The sequence below is a fragment of the Camelus ferus genome, chromosome 6 (assembly GCF_009834535.1).
Source record: "Camelus ferus isolate YT-003-E chromosome 6, BCGSAC_Cfer_1.0, whole genome shotgun sequence".
In the NCBI taxonomy this organism is placed as follows: Eukaryota; Metazoa; Chordata; class Mammalia; order Artiodactyla; family Camelidae; genus Camelus; species Camelus ferus.
In genome coordinates, this window is record NC_045701.1 from 65,509,865 (window position 1) to 65,529,034 (window position 19,170).

The 19,170-nt window shown below is 45.8% G+C and overlaps 1 protein-coding gene across 6 annotated transcripts in view; it reads left to right on the top strand.

Annotated features, from left to right (window-relative positions):
• The window catches only part of RAD51B (RAD51 paralog B), a 723,675-nt gene that overhangs the window by 633,230 nt on the left and 71,275 nt on the right, over nucleotides 1-19,170 (top strand). The window contains exons 11-12 of one of the 6 annotated variants that reach the window (XM_032482238.1): nucleotides 2,247-2,399; nucleotides 17,110-18,728. The exons of 4 other annotated variants lie outside the window; for them this stretch is intronic. In XM_032482238.1, coding sequence (XP_032338129.1) covers nucleotides 2,247-2,389 — 143 coding nt within the window. In that variant the 3' untranslated portion in view covers nucleotides 2,390-2,399; nucleotides 17,110-18,728. Of the gene's footprint in view, nucleotides 1-2,246; nucleotides 2,400-17,109; nucleotides 18,729-19,170 lie in introns of those variants that run through there. One more of the 6 variants, XR_004320787.1, reaches the window with a different exon arrangement.

The following is a 19,170-nucleotide window of genomic DNA, read 5'->3' on the forward strand; positions in this document are numbered from 1 at the left end:
CCCCTCCTCATCTCTATGGCCTCCACTCTGCTCCATCTCAGCCATGTACCTGCCTGGCCCCTTTAGGCATCCCCAATTGCGCGTCTGAGAACTTCTCCGCTGATGGCTCTCGGACCCCAGCTTCCCCCTCCCACATCTTTCCTCTAACTCTCCCCTCTCCCCCTGTCTCTTGCGCCCCTACCCGGCCCCATGTCCCTTTAGGAGCTGGCCTTCCCACCAAGCTCTCATCTGCACCCTTAGGCCTCTTAGCCCCTCACCTGTCCCAGGCCCACCGGCCCATTCTGCAGCTTCCAGACCCTGCAGCGGGTGTGGGGAGCACAGCCGCCACCCCGGCTGCACAACTTACCCGAGTCCTGCTCTGCTCTCAGGCCAGCAAGTCAGCCAGACCACTGTCGCTGAGGCTTTTGCTCTCCTCAGACCCCCAGCCCCCATTTCTACCTTCTGTGTGCATGCTCTCTTGCTGCCCAGCTGACTGAGAAGGTCCAGGCCTTTCCTCAGGGACCCCCTGACTCTCCTTCCCCTACCTCACAGTTCCCTCCCTCATTCAGAGGGCAGCTGACATCCCCGCCTCTTTTGCAAAGTTAACTTCCTTCCCTGGTCCAACATGCCATCATCAGCCCCTGTCTCTTCAGGCCGTGCTGTCCCCTGTCCTCACTCCTGGATCGGAAGCTGCGTGTTAACAGGATTCCCTGTAATCCGAATGCACATTCACGTGTGAGAAGCATGCCCACGTCTTCCTTATCCTAAAATAACTCCCCTTGGCCCTGCTGTCTCTCAGTTCACCATCTTTTTGCTCTTGCTCCTTTATTACAAACTCCTTTACAGGGCCCATTACGCCCTCTGCTTCTACTTCCTCTCCTTAGGCCTTGGCAACTGGCTGCTGCTTCAGGGCCATTTTCACTGGCCTTCCTAATGACAGTGGCCCAGGAGCCACCCACCGCCCCCTCCTCACAGCGTGGCCCTCCTTCCACCACTACTCCTGGTTACTTCCTGCTGGGCTCCTGTTTTCCTCTCCCTCCTGGTGCTCTTTACCCCTGCTCCTCTGCCTGCCGGCCTCTCCTCGCAGCACACCCCCCACCGTCCATCTCACCATGTCCACATTTTTGACCAAGACTTCCATCAGCCCCAGATCTCTGGCTACTGAAATTTCCCCTTTTCCACCTGCCTACTGGCCATATATAACTCCCTGTAGACATCTCAAAATCTTTCTGCACAAAATGAAACTGATCATCTCCTCCAAAATCCATCTCTTCTCGAGATTACTTGTCTCTGTTTATGAATCTCCTCATTGCTCAGGCTCAAAACCCTCAAAATTGTCCTCATCTCCTTCCTCTCCCTCTCATCACACTTCTGATCAGCCTCTTGAAATCTTGCAGGAAAGCCTGCAGAATCTTCTTTGGCACTGTGTTTTATATCCCTCCTCCCCTCCACGTGGCTATCTAAATTCAGGTTGTTATCAAGTCTCTCCGGGACCTTTTCTCTCAGGCTCTGGGCTCCCCTCTCATGGTCCACCTGTGCTTGAACACAGACCTCACCACAGTGGTCTATCTCCCTTTCAGAAACCCATACGGACTCCACGCTGCTCACGGCCCCCTAGCTGGGAGAGGTCCTGGCCTGCCCTTCCAGCCCAGTCGTCGCTGCCATCACCTCTTGGCAGACAGTGACTAAAGACCTATGTGATGTGCATCTGCACTCTGATCATAGCCACATACTCTCTACTCTCAGAACCTGCCACCCTGTGCTCACCCAGTTTCCTGGCTTTTTTTTTTTTTCCACTTGTTTTTCTGCCGGAGATGCCTCACCTTCTTTGGCCCCATTATTAGCACCTTATTTAACCCTACTCAAGGCTGATCTCATAGCCCACCTCCTCCAAGAAGCCTATAGGATTCCAGAGCTAGGCTCAACCTCTCCCCTTCCCCATTCTCCCTTACAGTAGAGTTTGTTTCCCATTACGGCTGCGTCTGAGCGCATGTGTGCGTGTCTCATCTCCCTGGTTGTGTGGCCAAAGAACAGTACTTACTCAAATTTGTAGCTTACACATACTTAATAAGAGTTTCTTTTGCATTTGAATCTGGTCCTATTCTTTCATTTCCTAGATGATAAACCTGTGGCCAGAGTGGTCCCAAATCTTAGATGCTAGTCAGCGGCGGAAACACATCCTGGCCCCAATCTCCCGGTTTGGTACTTAGGAAATAAAGAATCCCAGGCTCAGTTGCCCAATGTCTGATTACACGTGCCCTCCACAGACGAACCCAACTGGCCTCAATTCTTCTCTTCCGCCTGTAAACTGGGTAGACCAGAAGCAGAACAGAAAGAACTCGGACAAGTAGTCAAGGAGCAGCCAGGGGTCACCCAGCCTATTTTTCCAGCACCCCCAGGTCTACACTGAATATCCAACAGTGAGTATAAAACCCTGTTTCCTGAACCTCCAGGGCAACTGCTTTCTCATCTTTTTCAGCAAAGGGTGTCATCGTCTTACAATATCTCCAGTGAAAAATCTCTCTTCTCTTCTCTAAATCTTCCTCCTCTCTCTCCAACACTGACGCTCACAATAAATCTTTCCTCCAGCTGGGTCTTCTGCAGAGGTAGGAAGAGCTTCTCCTGCCTTCCTGACAGCGTCATCCTTACTGCAGGAGGACTTCTGAAGCTTGCTAGGCTAATGACTGAGGAAGAAATGCACTATCTAAAAATAAACAAATTAGCATGTTTAGTGAAAGTCAGGTAGGATACCACCTATCTGTGTGACCGTCCAAACTGGGCAGTCACACAGGAGATCTCACGGGGAACCTGGGGAAGCTAAGCTTTTTCACTTGACAAAGGTTTACATAGCTTTGTGCCTGGGCACCCCCACGTGGCTTGCACCCAGCCGGCCTCCAGATCTGGCCTGGACATCAGAGTGCCTGTGAGATTCACCTTCATTTTCCAGTCTCCTTGTTTCCAGTCTGTCTGTGGCCTTACCTCAAATCCAGCAAAAGATTCTCATTTTCAGTAATAAGGAATTGGTTCATCCATCTTCACGAAAGCTGGTGGCAGGCTCATGCGTGAGACTCATATCTTTGCAGTGGATTTCAAAGAACTGGCTGAGTAAATACAACAGTCGTGCCAATCTTCCAGGGCATGGATTGATTTAACTGCTGCTAGTCCCAGCAGAGGACATTTTGAAAGCCCTCTGCGCTGCATTGTACATAACATGGAACAGAAAAATAGTCACTTCCCTGAAGGAGCTTATGTTCTCCTTCAAGGTAAGTGGGAGCAGGCTGACCCGGGAAAGGGCACTCACAGCTGAACGCTTTTACTTGCGTGGAAAGTCCAGCTGTCTCGATGGGGCCCAGCAGACAGACTGACGAGGGGAGAATGTCTGTGTTTGGGATTGGGTTTGAAAAGTCTCCTGTTTGTAACACCCGATTTACGGAAGAGCAGACGGAATTTCCAGCTGTTGTCGCAGAGAGAGAGCCGTCCTGATTCTGACCCAGGTTGTTTTTGTGCTCTGGTCTCTCCTATCATTTTTCCTAGGCTGGTTACCCACTCAAACACCCAGACCTATGGGCCAGCACTGGAACCAGATGACATTTTGCCATCAAGAAATTTAAATTGGCGGAGGGTATAGCTCAGTGGTAGAGCACGTGCTTAATAGCATGCATTAGGTCCTGGGTTCAATCCCCAGTACCGCCATTAAAAAAAAAAAGAAGAAATTTAAGTTGTAAAAAGACAAATGCTGTATGATTCTACTTATATAAGGTATCTAGAGTAGTCTAATTCATAGAGACAGAAAGTAGAATGGTGATTGCCAGGGCCTGGTCAAGGAGGAATGGGAAGCTCATGTTTAATGGATATACAGTTTCATTTTGGGAAGATGAAAAAGTTCTGGAGATGGGTGGTGAAAAATGTGAGGGTATTTAATGTCACAGAATTGTTTACTTAAACTGGTTATGTTATGTACATTTGCCACAATAACGTAAGAAAAAAGAATTACAAGTGGGGACTCAGCCCTGGTCACAATACTGCTGAGAGAAGGCAGCCAAGTGACAGAATTCCCAGCCCTAAAGGGATGTGTGTGTGTGTGTGCATGTTGTGGGTGGGTGTGGCCCTGCAGGGGTGAAAACGGATGCACAAACAGCACGGTCAAGGAGGTGAGCACACTCGACCAAGCCATGTAACCTCTGGGCTCCCCACGACCAGTTTGGAAGTCATTCTGCATGATGCAAACCAGCAGCAAATTCTCAGTGGAAGCTGTTGTTTAAATGCCAAAGAGCCTGCATGATATCCTTGGAGGCTGGATGGGAGGCCTTTTCTCCATGACCTGTTCAAAAATGAATTTTGGTTGTTCTAAGAAAGGTTAGATTTTTGGGTGGGGCTAGAGTTCAGGGCCTGCTGCGGTGTGGCCAGTTGTCATGTCTAATTTAGATGTAAGTGCCAAAGATCAAAAGGGTGGTAAATATGAAAATGCTTTTTGTAAACAGCAAAGTACCTCAGCATCATCTTTCATCCTTTCAGTGGAGCCTGGCTGTGGGAGCAAGTTAGCAATGGATTTTAAAGGACTCATACTGCGGGAAAGTTAGCACAGACCCTAAATACACGCTCACCTGCGCTGCCTGTTCAGGGTTCTTCTGGCTTTGAAGCAGCCCAGTAACAACCACAGCTGAGACGAAAATCAAAAGTCCTAGGAGCTAGACTTTTTGAGAAAATAGATTCTGTAGCCTTTGGGGAGAGGGGCCGAGTTAAATCAGGTATTCCTGAAAAGAGTAACACGTAAAGGCTTTATCAGTATCAACACTGGCGCATAAAGTCATTTCTGTCAGATCCTTATTCTTTTAAATTCACATATCATAAAACCCATCACTTTAAAAAGTGTATAACACAGTCGTTTTTAATATATTCACAAGATTGTGTAACGATCACTAGTATTTAATACAGACTATTTTCATCACCCCAGAAAGAAATACCATATCCATTAGCGGTCACTCCCCATTCCTCCCTCCCTCCCACAGTCCCTGGTAACCACTGATCTGCTGTCTGCCTCTATGGATTTACCTGTTCTTTACATTTCATATAAAGGGAATTATACAATATATGACCTTTTGTGTCTGGCCTCTTTCATTTACCATAATGTTTTCAAAATTCATCCAAGTTGCAGCATGTATGAGAATTTCATTCCTTTCTATGGCCGAATAAGGCTCTATTATATGGAGACACCACGTTTTGTTTATCAATTCATCTCTTGCACATTTTGGTTGCTTCTAATTGTTGGCTAATGTGAATAATGCTGCTATGAACATTTCATGGACAAGTGGGTGTAGAGATGTATTTTTTGTTCTCTTGGGTACATATCTAGGAGTGGAATTGCTGGGTCATATAGTTACTTCATGTTTAACTTTTAGAGGAATTGTCAAATTGCTTTCCAAAGCAGTCGTACCATTTTATATTCTCACCAGTAATATGTGAGAGTTCTAATCTCTTCACGTTCTTATAACACTTATTATTGTCTGTCTTTTTTATCATAGACATGCTAGGATGCGTGAAATGGTATCTCATTGTGATTTGTCTTGCATTTTCCTAATGACTAAAAATATTGTGCATCTTTTAATGTACTTATTGACCATTTGTACATCTTCTTTGGAGAAATGTCTATTCAAATCCTTTGCCTATTTTTAAAATGTGGGATGTTTGTCATTTTATTGTTGCAATGTCAGAGTTCTTTGTATGTTTTAGGTACATTTATCATATATGCGCTTTGCAAATATTTTTCCCATTCGATGAGTTGTCTTTTCACTTGATAGTATCCTTTGATGCACAAATGTTTTTAATTTTGATGAAGTCCAATTATTTTTTCTTTGTTTGTATTTTTGGGGTCATAGCTAAGAAACCACTGGCTAATCCGAGGTCACAAGATTTACACCTATATTTTCCTAAGAGTTTTATATTTTTAGCTCTTACATTTAGGTCTTTGATCTTTTTTAAGTTAATTTTTGTATATAGTGTGAGGTATGGGTCCAACTTCTTTCTTTTCCATATGGACATCCATTTGTCTCAACACTATTTGTTGAAAAGAGTATTCTGTCCCCATTGAGTTGTCTTGATAAGCATGTCAAAAATGGATCTTTCTTTTCTGTTGTTGTTTTTTTGGGGGGGGTTGTATTGGGTTTATTTGTTTATGCTTAGGTGAATTTTATGTTACCTGAATTAGATCTCAGTTTTTTTTTTAATGTTAAGATGATTGCATAGGTAAGAAAAAAATTTGACAATTGTAACTTGATTGGAGTAGCAACAGTTTTTGAGGGACTATAAGAAGATAATCCAGATTGTGTTGTTGGGTGCATGATTCAATAAATTAACTTACAATCATTGAATCCTACACTTAAAATATAAATTTTATAGTATGTAAATTGTACCTCAATAGATATATTTTTAATAAAATTTTTTAAAATTCCATTGAAACTCTGCTTTACAGAGTTTCTGCATCATATAAACTGATACATTATGCCTTCGTTTTCATTCATTAAAAAATAATTTTAAATTAGTTTTACATTGTCTTCTTTGACCCATGAGTTATTAAAAATATGTTTAACTTCCAAATATTTGAGTATTTTTCAAACACCTTTCTGTTTTTTATTTCTAATTGAATTATTTTGCGATGAGATTTCAAATTTTAAAAATTTGTTTAGTCTTTTTTCTTTTATGTCCCCAGTTGTAGACTATCTTGCTGAATGCCCCACAGGAAATTGAAATACGTATTGTTTCTGTTGAGTGGAGTTTTCTATAAATGTCAGTTAGGTCAAGTCGGTTGATGGTATTGTTCAGGTATTTATTTTTTCTGCCTAGTTGTTCTATCAGTTCCTGAGAGAGAAATGATGAAACATCAAACTATAATTGTGGATTTTTCTATTTCTTCCTTCAATTTGGTCAGTTTTGTTTCTTGTTTTAATGAAGCTCTATCAGTGGGGGACACTGACACATTTAGGACTGTTATGTCTTCTTAAAAAACTTTTCTTTTTATCATCATGAAATTGTCCCTGTTGATAAAGTGGTCACATTTCTTGTCCTCAAATCTTTTTTGTTATTAACATAGTTATCCAGTTTCCTGATAAGTATTGCATGGTATATCTTTTTTTCATTCTTTTTCTTTTAAGCTATTTATGTTTTTACATTTAAAATTGGTTTCATTTAACAGGCTTTTTAAAATCCATTTTGATGATCTCTGCCCCTTAAATTGAAATATCTGGACAATTTGCATTTACTTACAAATACATGTAATGTACTCATAATATGTTTGGTTTAGGTCTGCCATCTTACTATTTGTTTTTTATTAGTCCCATCTGTTCTTTGTTCTCTTTTTCATCTTCCTTGCCTTCTTTTGGATTGGCAGTTCTTTTTATGATGTAATTTCAACATTGGCTTATCAGCTATACTTTCATGCCCTTTATGCTATTCTTTTATAAATTTTACTTATACGTGTGTTCTGAACTCCATAGTACTTTATTATTTTTTATTTAATATTTTAAAGAGATTCTTAAATGAACAAAGATTCTTTTATATTTATATTACTCATGTTTACCATTTCTGATATTCTTCATTCTTTTGTGTGAGTCCAAGTATTTTTCTTCTGCCTGAAGAACTTTCTTTAAGGCAGATCTGCTGGTGCTGAATTCTCTTAAGATTTTATTTGTCTCAGAAAGTCTTTATTTTGCCTTCACTTTTAAAGGGTATTACCACTGGATACACAATTCTAGATCGATTTCTTTTTTCTTTCAGCACATTGAAGATACCATTCCATTGTCTCCTGGATTGTACAGTTTGATCAGAAATCTGCAGCATTTTTTTTATTTGTTCCTCTATAAAATATATCTTTATCTCAGGCTCATTTTAAGATTTTTTTCTTTATTGCTAATTTTTAGCAATTTGATTATAATGTGCCTTGGTTGTGGTTTTCTTACATCCTCCTTGGGCTTTGCTATGATTCTTGGATCTATGGTATTTATAATTTTTACTAAATTTGAAAATGTTTTGGCCATCATTTCATCAAAAATTTGTTTTTTTCCCTTTTCTGCTTTATAGTTACATATATGTTAGCCCACTGGATATTGTCTCACAGGCTACTAAGATTCTCTTCATTTTTTTCCTTTCTTTTTTTTTTTGTCTTTTTCTTCTCTGTGCTTCCTTTCAGATAGTTTCTATCACTGTGTTTCCAATTTCACTGATTTTTTCTGTAGTGTCCAGTTTGCTTTGAATTCCATCTACTGACTTTTAACTTCAGATATCATATTTTTTCACTGTTAGAAATTACATTTGGTGTATATATATATATACACACACACACACACACACACACATCTTCCCTTCTTTCTTCATTCTATTCATGTTTTTTCTTAGATCCTTGAGCACATTTTGCATATTTATAATAGCTGTTTTAATGTGCCTGTCTGATCATTCTATCAACTCTGTCATTTTCAAGTCTGTTTCTATTGTCTGACTTTTCTCTTGGTTATAGGTCACATTTGCCTGCTATCTGGTGAGTCTAGTGCTTTTTTTAATTGGATGTTGGATATTTTTAAAATTACTTTGTGAGTTGTCTATGTTTTGTTATCTTCCTTTAAATAGGACTGTGGGACTTTTAGGATAAAATTTGGACTTTTATCTGGCAGAAAGTTAGTTTACTTATGGATAAGATTGATCCTTAGGAGATTGTTTTAAGCTTTGTTAGAGTGAGTCTAAAGTTCCTTTTTCTCTAGGAGTAGATACTTTAGTCCTTCTGGTTGGGCCCTTATGGGGTCTCTACTAAATGCCCTGGGTGATCAAGCCAGTTGCTTCTGAACATTTTGCAGTCCCACGTGAACTCTGAGAATTATCAGCTTATAGCTCCAGGTCATTCTTTGCTTAGCCTTATGGAGCTTCCTTCTGTGTGTATATTTTAGGATTAAGCAAATACTCAAGAGGACCCTGATTCTGGTTTCTGGAGCTTTTTCTACATAGTCCTCTCTTTTCTAGAACTCTGCCCCATAATTTCCATCCAAAGTCTTCTTGACCTTCCTCTTCTGTCTTTTCAACTCAGCAAAACCACTGTACTCTGCTTAGGATTCCTTCCCTACTGTATAATCCAGAAATTGTGTCTCCAATCATAGGGCTCACCTCATTTATTTCCTTAATTCCAGGGATCACAGTCCTGTACTGCCTGTTGTTCAGTATCAGAAGCCATCAGTATATTTATTTTGTCTAGTTTTCTAGTTGTATACGTGGAAGATAAGGTCTGGATCCTGATGCTCTATTGTGGCCAGAAGCAGAAATCGTAAGAACTGATTTTGATAAAGAAATAATAGTGAGAGAGGGCAGGCCCCAAAACTAGACACTGATGACTCGGCTCAACAGAAAGGAGCTTCTTTTCTTTCCTGACACACACTTCCTGGAAAAGACTTCTTTTTTCATTTTTAACTAGAAAGACAGATGAATAGCATGAGTAAAGAAAAATGTTCAAAGTTCAGGATTTTAAATAATAAAGAGGGAAAAGTCATGAGTCTTAAAAGGTTAGTGTTATGTAAAGGTGGTCTGTCCATAAAGCAATCAAGTTCAAAGAAGCAAATTTGACAGAGCTGGGCCCTGCAACCTTCCCCAGGCTGAAGCAGATTTAGAAATGGATGCCAAAGACATGGTAGAAGGAAGCCTTGAGCACAAGGAGCCAGCGTTGAGAGTAATCTACCCTGAAAGACTTTCAGCCACAGTAAAGACCCTAGAAGTGAACGCACAGCCTCTCGGGCAGGCATGCCAGCTCCCTGTCCTGGGAGAGGGAAGATGAAGCAGCCTTCCACCCTTCTGTGAAAACCTACTAAGCCCACTTGCCTTCCTGGGGAGGTTATTTCTGCACAGTGCACCTTTTGTGTCTTCCCTTTGATCAAAGGAACACTTAAGACCCCTTTGAGGCATCTAACATGACAAACCTATTCACTCTCCAGGGTTGACATTTTTCTGAGAGTTTCACTTGACCCTTGCCCCAAATACAATATACCTTCCCAGCCCATGTTGGGACTCAGTGCCAAAGCCTCAGGGGCCACTGCTCCTGGGTCAGTCCCTCTCTCTTTCCTCTAAGGCTGCTTCCAAGATTTCAGGTAAGGTTTACACTGCTTTGGGAATGAGACCTCCTCATCCCTACACTTACAGAGCCGTGAACATGACATTGCATCCTTTTCAGAGAAAAAGCCAGTGTTTTCCTATTATCTATGGACATTAAAGGCAACCCAGACTTACCTGAGAATGCACCCAGGCGGGTTGTTGGACTGGGTCCACCCAGGAGCCCTGGGACTCCCGAGTGAGTCTGTAGGACCCTGATGTAACAGGGCCCTTAGAATGGCACCCCTTCCTTCCGTATAGCCTTTACTGGGCACCCCTTCTGACCTGCCCCTCCACCTAGCTGTTGTCATCTGACTCACAGTGTCCCTCTGTGCAGCTCTGGTTTCTGATAAGGACCTTCCCTGAAAGAAGGCTCACTCACCCAGCTGCCCACACTGTTGGTTCAAGGTTTGGAGGGTGTAACCCTTTGACCCCTAACCCTTGACCCTGATCCTAATGAACCATTCCCACTGGGCCTTCCTTGGGAATAAGCCTATACTTAACATTTCTTACTGAAGGGAGAGAAGAGACAATCCACTCAATGATTGGCTATTGTTAGAGTAATTAATACTCTAAATCCCCGAGTAGGAGTGACTGAAAGGCTTAAAGCTCTTTAACTCTTCCTATTCCCCAACTAATCTGGAGCTTACTTTCCCCGCCTCCTCTAATCGTATTTCAGGCCCTCACCTGTCTGTCCACAGCCTCATTCGCTTGGTCTGGGAAGGGATTTGGCGAAAGTAGACACAATGCCTGCTGTTGACCAGTGGCAGCTCTGGAATTTCCGTCAAGGAGGACCTGGACCTGGAATCTGGGTGATACATAGTCTGGGAGGTTTTTCTTCAGGCTGTTTGTACAGTAAACACTATTTTTCAGTTACATTGCATGTTTGTTTAGGACAGAGATTGGAGGGAGGGGAGAGGGCTCTCTCAACCACCCCTTGGCATTAACATTGTAGCTGACAGTCCCTACCAAATATGGTTTCACTCTTTCATTGGATTCTCTCATTCTGACTCTTATTTCTTCCCCTTTTCACTCACTTAATCTCTGGCAAATCCTATCCCACTGGTCTTTGCTCTGTTCATCCATCCTTCCATCCATCCAACCATCCATGATGGAGCACCTTCTCGATGGAAGTGAAGCCCCTTAGCAGAGAGAGACCCTAATTTTTTCACCCAGGCCTGTGGGGTCATCCCACCTTGGCTTCACATCCCTTGGCTTCACGCCCAAGGCTGCTGACAGTGTCACTTCCCTTCTCCATAGACGCCTTTCTCCTCTTCTCATTCCCTCCCCTGCCCTCCTCTTCTACTCTCAAGGTCCTTTTCTGTCTTCTCCCCTTTTCCCCTCTCCTTTTTTTTTTCTTCCACTTCCTGTGGAAGCCAAGGCAGCCCTATGGATATTTTATAGCTGCTGAGCCCCGTTCTGGAGGAGCTGATAGCTCCGGCTCACAGGTCCTCTCCCCTCAGCCACCCCAAGTCTGCCCAGGGCTGAATTCAGCCACCTTCTCCTCACTGGCCACCAGAGTCTGGATTTCGAGGCTTCTCTGGGGTGCTCAGGGCATGTAGCCTCTGTGTAGGGGCGCTGAGCTGGTTATAGCCCACCAACAGGAGAAAAAATAAGTTCCCAACATGGAGGAAACTGCCTTTCCTCCCGTTGCCATAGACAACAGAACAGAGTCAAGATGGCCTAGCAAGAATAAAACAGTGCTGTTCGCAACCAGGGCCCAGATAATCTCCTTCCAGTGGTGACCTGGGCTCTGTGCGCAGTGACAACGAGTGTAACCAGACCCAGAGCTCTGAGGTGCAGGAGGCAGGCCAACAGCCACCGCACCCCCATCCCACCCACCCCTCCCCCACTCCATCTCATCCTGCAAACCCATTGGTGGTCACATAGCAGACGGTCAGCATCAGGCCCACAGAGAATTCTTCTTCAGAGCTAAACTCTCTGTTCTTACTGTTATTTCTTTCCTAAAGAGGACTCAGAACCAGAGCCTGGGCACCTGGGATGGTTGTGCAAGCATGCTTCTTACGTAGCCTGCAACCCATGCTCTGATTAACCCTTTACTGTCCAGGCCTCCAAAGCCCCAAGTGTCTTAGAATTGCTGGCTTTAGCAGTCATCTTGTCCTGGCCCTCTCAGGAGCACAGCAATCTCTGCTTGGGATTCGAGCCCCTATGGGAGCTGGATTTTCCTAAACAATAGCAACACAGGAGAGGGACACATTCTGACTTCCAGTACACTCAGTGGAACAAATGGATTCAATCAACCCACATTACTTGGGGCCACATTTAGCTTGGATTGGTGCAGATGTATTCTGCTAAATGTAGACATAGTCCCTTCCCTCCCTCCTTAAGCTGTCTAGTGGGGAAAACAGAAATGCATCAAGTACAATGCTGTCTACCAAAAAGGAATCTACACAGGGGGTCCCAAGTCTGGGGAAAGGGTGGTTAGGAACGGCCTTCCAGAGGAGATGACATTTAAACAGAAGGCAGGAGAATATTTTTCTTATTCTCCTCTTCACCCAGACCTTAGCACAGAGCTGGCACATGGTAGATACTCAGTAAATGTTTGTTGAATGAGTGGACGAGGAAACGAACAAACATCTCCATGTTTCTTGAGAGCCTTTGGTTACTTATAGGGTTTGGTGCTGGGTCTATTCATACATCCATTTACAGAGCAATCTAAGTGAACTTGAAGTCACGAGTCCTCATGAGGTCTACTCATGTTATGGATGTGCTGCGTGCCATCCATTCTGTTTTAGAGGTGAATGTGCTGGCTCACAGCTGGGGAAGATGATACCCCTGAGATTCCACAGGAAGTCTTCCGGACTCACCCCCTCCCCTACAGATCACACCATGGAGAACTCCGTAAATGGACTCGTCAAAGCAGGGAAGGCCAGCCCCTCAACAGGTGATTGGATTTAGATCTGAAAGCAGAGATGGGTTATAACTCCCCATGCCCAGATGTCCTAACCACAGACCAAAGCTCAAGAGAAGGCAAAGAGAGGCTAGCCCCTCCAGCCTTCTCTCTCTTTCTCAGAAGAGGGAAAAGGGTTCCTGGAAATTACCATAAAGCATCCAAATGAGAAAATCCAGGACTGTTGGCTGTCAGGTTTCCCAGCAGGATTATGGGCAGACTGGCCAGCTGTTAGATCCCCCAGGTCTATCTTAACTACAGAGACTGGGTTTTCTGTCCCAGGAAAAGTAGATCCTACTATGAAATGGCCTGAAACTCTCCCAGACCTCAAAACACGCCCACATTAAGGTGTTGCTCTTGGGCCTCCGGAAACCTGGCTCTAACATATAGCAACAAGCATCCTCTTCCCCCTTCCTCTCAAGCAAAAACCTCTCCAAGAAGAGAAACTGGAGCTCGTGACATTGGGTGGAGGCAAGATCACCATGTACAGTCGTGCAGACTGTTCACTGCACAAGAAGGTGAGTGGGGACTGAAATCCAGTCCTCACTTTGCTTGTCAAGTTGTGCCCCCTGGCATGGCTACAACCACCCAGAGGAAGGGGTGGCTTTTTCTAATTTGCACATAGGTGCCATGTGGGCAAGCAGTGACCCTGGGTGGAGAGCCCAAAGAATTACACCTGAGGAAGGAAATAAGCCAATCCTTCCCTTGCCACCACCTAAATAGTCTAACCAGGTGATCCTCAAGTGATTAGATATGCTAATAGGGCAGACTTCTTAGATGGTAATAGAACATGATGAATAAACAGTAGGTCCAGTAAGGCTTTATGTTTTGTTTTTCTATGTCCTGAGTTTGGATGCCAGTGAAAATGAACTATTGAGCTTTACTAAAGAAGGATCAAATGTCTCCTTTCTGTTAAACTACTTTAAGGAAAGTAAAGATTTACAGTAAGTATAACCTCTCTGTGTTGGAAACACCAGGGTTTTGGAATCTTTCCCAGACACTGGGCTCTAGCTTCACTTACTTTGAGCCTGTTGGTCAGGAAGTAGGCCCCTGAAAGATGAGGTAAAGTGGGCATTTTCTCAGGAAAAAGACCCTCCCCATGGATAGCCAGGCTTCTCACCAGAGGATATACTCCATACTAGGAATGATTTGCTGACAGTGCCATCTGAACAGGGGCATAACGTGATGCACTGCTTGGAAAAGGAACTGTGATTCTAGCACGTGCTTGATGGATGCAGACGAAAGGGCAGGGGTCCCCCTCTCCCGCTTGCTTTACATTGTGGAGACATTGGGCAGCTTCCCCCTCTCAGAAAGGCCTTCTCAGCATGATCTCCTTGGGTATCTGCCCATCTGTCCAGCCTTCCTGCAGGTCAAAAACCCAGCTATGGGCTGGAGAAGCTGAGAGGAAAGACCGGCAAGGAGCAGGGCCTGCAAGTCACAGTGCTCCTGAGTGCCTCAATGTGTCCATAAGCTGGAGTTTGAAATGAGGACAAGGGGTGGAACTAAAATGCTCCCTGAGGCTCTGGGGGCCCCCAACCTCAGTTCCCTGCCCTCATGGCCTCAAGTTCTCTATGGCTCCTGGGCCAGGCAATCACCTGTGAATGACCCCTGGGGGGACTGGAAGGCAAGCCTAGCCCAGGTTTCAGGAAGAGAAGCCTGTGTTCCCAGGGTCGTGTGAAACTCACAGTGCACAGGGGCCATCCATGGAGTTGGGGACACATGTGAACATCCTGACCAGGAAAGTCAGGCCAATGTTGTATGGGTCCTGCATGCTTCTCTCAGGAAGCAGCCGACCGGAGCAGCCAGGACCCTGGGCAACCTCATTCCCAGGCAAGACACCCTCCTCTTCCCTCACTATCCCTTTTGCATTTTTCTAAGCAAAAGCTACTCGTGCTCCCTCAGTCAGGACCCTGCCAACAACTTCACAGCCAGAGCCTTCCCGTCCCATACCCTGTGGGCAGCATAGGCAATAGGAGACAACAATTCCTGAGCACCTGCAGGCGCCAGGGAGGGACCAGGAAGCCATCGAATCCGCATCCAACCCTGAGATGAAGCACTGTTACTATTCTTACTTTTACTGATGAGGCACTAGATGTTCAGAGAGGTTAAGCAACTTGCCCACAATCACACAGCCACTAAGTGGTGAAATCGGGACTCGAACCTAGATGGTGTGGCTTTAGTGCCCACACTCATTACCATCTCATAGCACCGGAACTTCCAGGTCTTTTATGGAGTTGGAAGGCTGAGCTATAACAAGGAAGACCACAGCTCCTCTGACTCTCTTCATCAGCCAAGCTCTGCCCACATAGGTGACAAGCGTATTTGAGATACAACTCTCCCAGAAAGCGTTTAACCTGGGCACAGGGACCTTGCCTTATTCCCTACGGCATCCCAGTGCCTGAAGCTAGGCCAGGCTCACAGAAGAATGTTTATTGAAAGGATGAAGGAATGCCTCCTTGCTGCCCTTGCCCGGCCTTTCTCCTCCCTCTCTCCCAAGCTCTGAGTGTGCACTGGGCTCAGCAGGATCCCTGAGCAGACACCAGGTTCTACACGAGCTGCCTGCACCTCCACCACTGACCCTGGCGCAGCTTAAACACACCTGTCCACAGGTGAGCATGGGGAGGCCTTGAACACGTGGGATCCCCACTAATTAGTCCTGAGGGCTCGCATCCTTGTGGAGTTTTCTCTCATCCACATAGTTGTAGCCTCCCTTTGCCTTCCAGGACTATCATGTATGTTCACTCCCTGGTTCCAAAGCCTCCAGAGGGACAAATGTAAGCAGGAGATTTTTCAACTGCACCCTTGAACTTGAGCTCCTGCCCTTGAGTGACCACCGTGTTGGTGGGGTTCAGACTCCCCCATGGTGTGGATGGCTTCCAGGTGGGCCCAGGTAGCCATGATATAAGACATCAGCTATCAAACATCAAAAATCAGAAGTCAAGCCACTGAAGCACCTTGAGAGGCTGTTCCAGCTGTGATTCTCCAGATTAATTAGAACAGCTTGATAAATCTGCTAGTGCTGGGGAAGGTAGGACTCTAAGAAGATCTTACCCTCAGGATGTCATCGCCCTGAGGAGACAAACAATTAGTAACAGTATAAGGTCTGTGTGTTGTGTGCCACACATAGCTCAGAAAGGAGGGGTGCCAGTGGGGAGACAGAAAAGACTGAGAAATAGCGCCCCTCAAAGTGACTGAGCCATCATGAGTTCCTCTCTTCTCTTCACCCACCCTCCATCCAGCTTTTCCCATTCAATTATCTATTTCTACATAACAGACCACTCTCTAAATTTAGTGGCTTAAAACAATTTATTGCTGTCTCTTACACCTCTGCTGCCTGGGCTCCGCTAGTTGGTTCTCACTCAGGATCTCTTGCAGCTAGAGTCAAATGTGGCCCCTGCTGGAGTCATCTGATGGCTCTACTGAGCTGGACAGCCAAGCGGACATCACTCATTCACAAATCTGGCAGGATGTGAATGTTGGGGAGAGCTTAGCTAGGATTCTAGACAAGAACACCTATTTCTAGCCTTTCTGTGTGGCTTGGACTTCTTACAGGATGGTGGCTGGTTTCTAGAGCGAGTGTCCTAGGGGTGAAGGTTCTAAGAGATGCAGACAGATATCGCAAGTCTTCTCATAACCAAACCTTAACAGTTCTAGAATGTCGCCCCCCTCATATTCTGTCAGTCAAGCAAGTCTCTACAGCCAGCCCAGATTCAAGAGGTAAGAAGCAGCGCACAAACACTAGGAGGGAATGACTGAGGGCTGCCATTTTGGAACCTGTTGGAAACTGTCTACCACAACGTCCTTTATATAAAGATAACATTCCGTTACTGAGCTGGGAGAGGGAGAGGAAATGAGCTATGGGCTAAGGAAGTCGAGAGGAAAGAGACTTTGTCCTTGTGTCTAGAAGATTCTTCTCCAAGTCCCTCCCACCACTGTTCTCTTACCTCACATCCCAAGACATATTCTTAGACTATATCCTAGGCCCAGAATGTAGAAGAGAGTGGAAAAAAACGACTTACATCATCCCAACCAACCAGCTTCATTTGAGAATGAGTTTGCTACGTGACTGTTGCCGCAAAATTGTTTATCTGTCCTTGCTGCAGTGTGGCCTTTAAGGGACACGATCTGCTGCCAGTGACATCCCAGCAGTGGTTGCCCTGAAGATCTGGAGGTCAAGGATGGTAAGGAAACTTGTTGCCAAGATGACCTCACCTAGAAATCTCTTGCTTTCTCATGACCACCTGGTAACTGAGCCACGAAGGAAAAAGAACCATAAACTTCTCAGAGGTATGTCTTCAGAGGTGTGTCCCCCAGCCTCTGCCTGTCACTCCTTCATTACATATGGGGTTGGGGGGTGGGAGGGCAATCATTGCCGGGATAAAGCAGGATGGGGCACTTTGCACATCCCCTCCCCCACCAAAGTCACTCCTAATCTATCCCACTTGAGAGATCTCTTCAATATCTTCCCCTCAAACAACAAAATGTTCCATAACTACTATCTTTCTCTCTCTCTCTCTTAGAAACTCTAGTGCATAGATTGGATGAATTTTATTCCTTGGTTTCATGACCACGTCTTATCTTTGTACCATGCACACTACACTTCTATTTAGTTATTTTAAATAAATAAATAAACATCGTCCAACCCACAAACCCAAACAAAAGTGAGGGCCTTGACAATAACCAACATACCTTTCAAATCCCAAATGACAGTAAACAGGAAAGTAAAACAGCCAGTCACCCACCAGACACAAGACAGAAGAAACTAGCCCTTTAAAAAGGCTTCACCAACGTCCGAAGAAGGCGTCTTTTCGAAATGCCTCGATTTTTACACCGCCCAAGTGTCCCATTAAATCCCGGTCATTTAAAATCTGGGTTCCCAATTGGTATATCATTTTATTTTAATGATCTGTGCTTCCTATAGAAACATGGAAAATGACTATTTCTTTTTTCAATTAAACATGTAACGGCCAGCAGATGAAAGCCAGCCTCTCTTGCCGCCTGCCCCGGGGAGCGGCCCAGGAAGGGGTTAACGAAGGTCCCGCGGAGCCGGGGTGGAAAACGCTCGGTAACCCGAGCGCGGCCCGGCCCGCCCAGCCGCGCGCATGCGCCCGGGCAGCCCTTCGCAAGCCCGCCCGCGGCTCCGCGCTCCCGGCTGCCTCGCTGCACAAAGGCCTGCTTTGTTCCCTCGGCTCTGTTTTAAATATCTGACGGCTATTCCCCCCATCCTTGCGCCAAATCCCCGGGCCTGGCTGCGGGCGCGGCACAAGGGCGCATTGTGGGGCCGAGCGAGGGGTGAAGGGGGCTGGGGGGCGGCTGCCCCGTTGGGGACGCTCCTTTTTCGCCAAGTTGACTCAGCCATTTGGGTCACCCGGGCTGAGTCGTGGGGGTGGGTGCAGAGGAAGAGGTAGGGGGTCCTTGTCGTCTCCCCCCCGCCCCCCAGTCCCAGGCGTAAAGCTTGGAACTTGGGGACCCTGGGAGTGAGCATAATCGTTTCCAAAGCAGGCCCGGGAGGAGGGACTGAGGTTTGCAGCCGAGCACCGGGGTGGGGGCTGGCCCAGCCAGAGCCCCGGGCTGGCAGGGGACCGCGAACTCTCCAAGCCAGACGCTGGGTTTCTTATCACTCCATCGCTGTACATATTTAGAAAGTGCCGACCGCTCAGACACTTTGAAAAGCGTGGCATTCCAGCGCAAACCAACCCGAACACGGGGGAGGGGGGGAGGATCCTTTCTTCCTCCAAGTTCAGAGCCCTAGAAGCGCTGCAGAAAGGGCATCACCCACAGCTTTCAGGGCCTCAAGGTGCCCCCGCTCCGTCTGAGCTTTTAGGAATACCCCTCAGGGAAATCACACCCTCCGTGGTGTGGCCCCTCCCTCCCAAGAGTAGGTAGCGAAGGCTGGGAAGGGGTTCAAACAAAAGTAGGCTCTCAGCCTGCTGGAGAGCTGGCCCTGCCCCCCTTCCCGCCCCTCCCCTGTCTTGCTGGCATTCCCTTGCAGACTACCAAGTAGCTTTCCTCCCCAGCTCAGGTGTGTGTTTACCTGCTGAGAAGGAGGAGGAGTTCTTGCACACTGGGGAGGTTTGCCAAAAGACGATGACAAAACCTACCCCTCTTTCCCATTTTCTTCTTTAAAAGTAGGGAAAACACTGCCTTTCAGAACAGATCTTGGA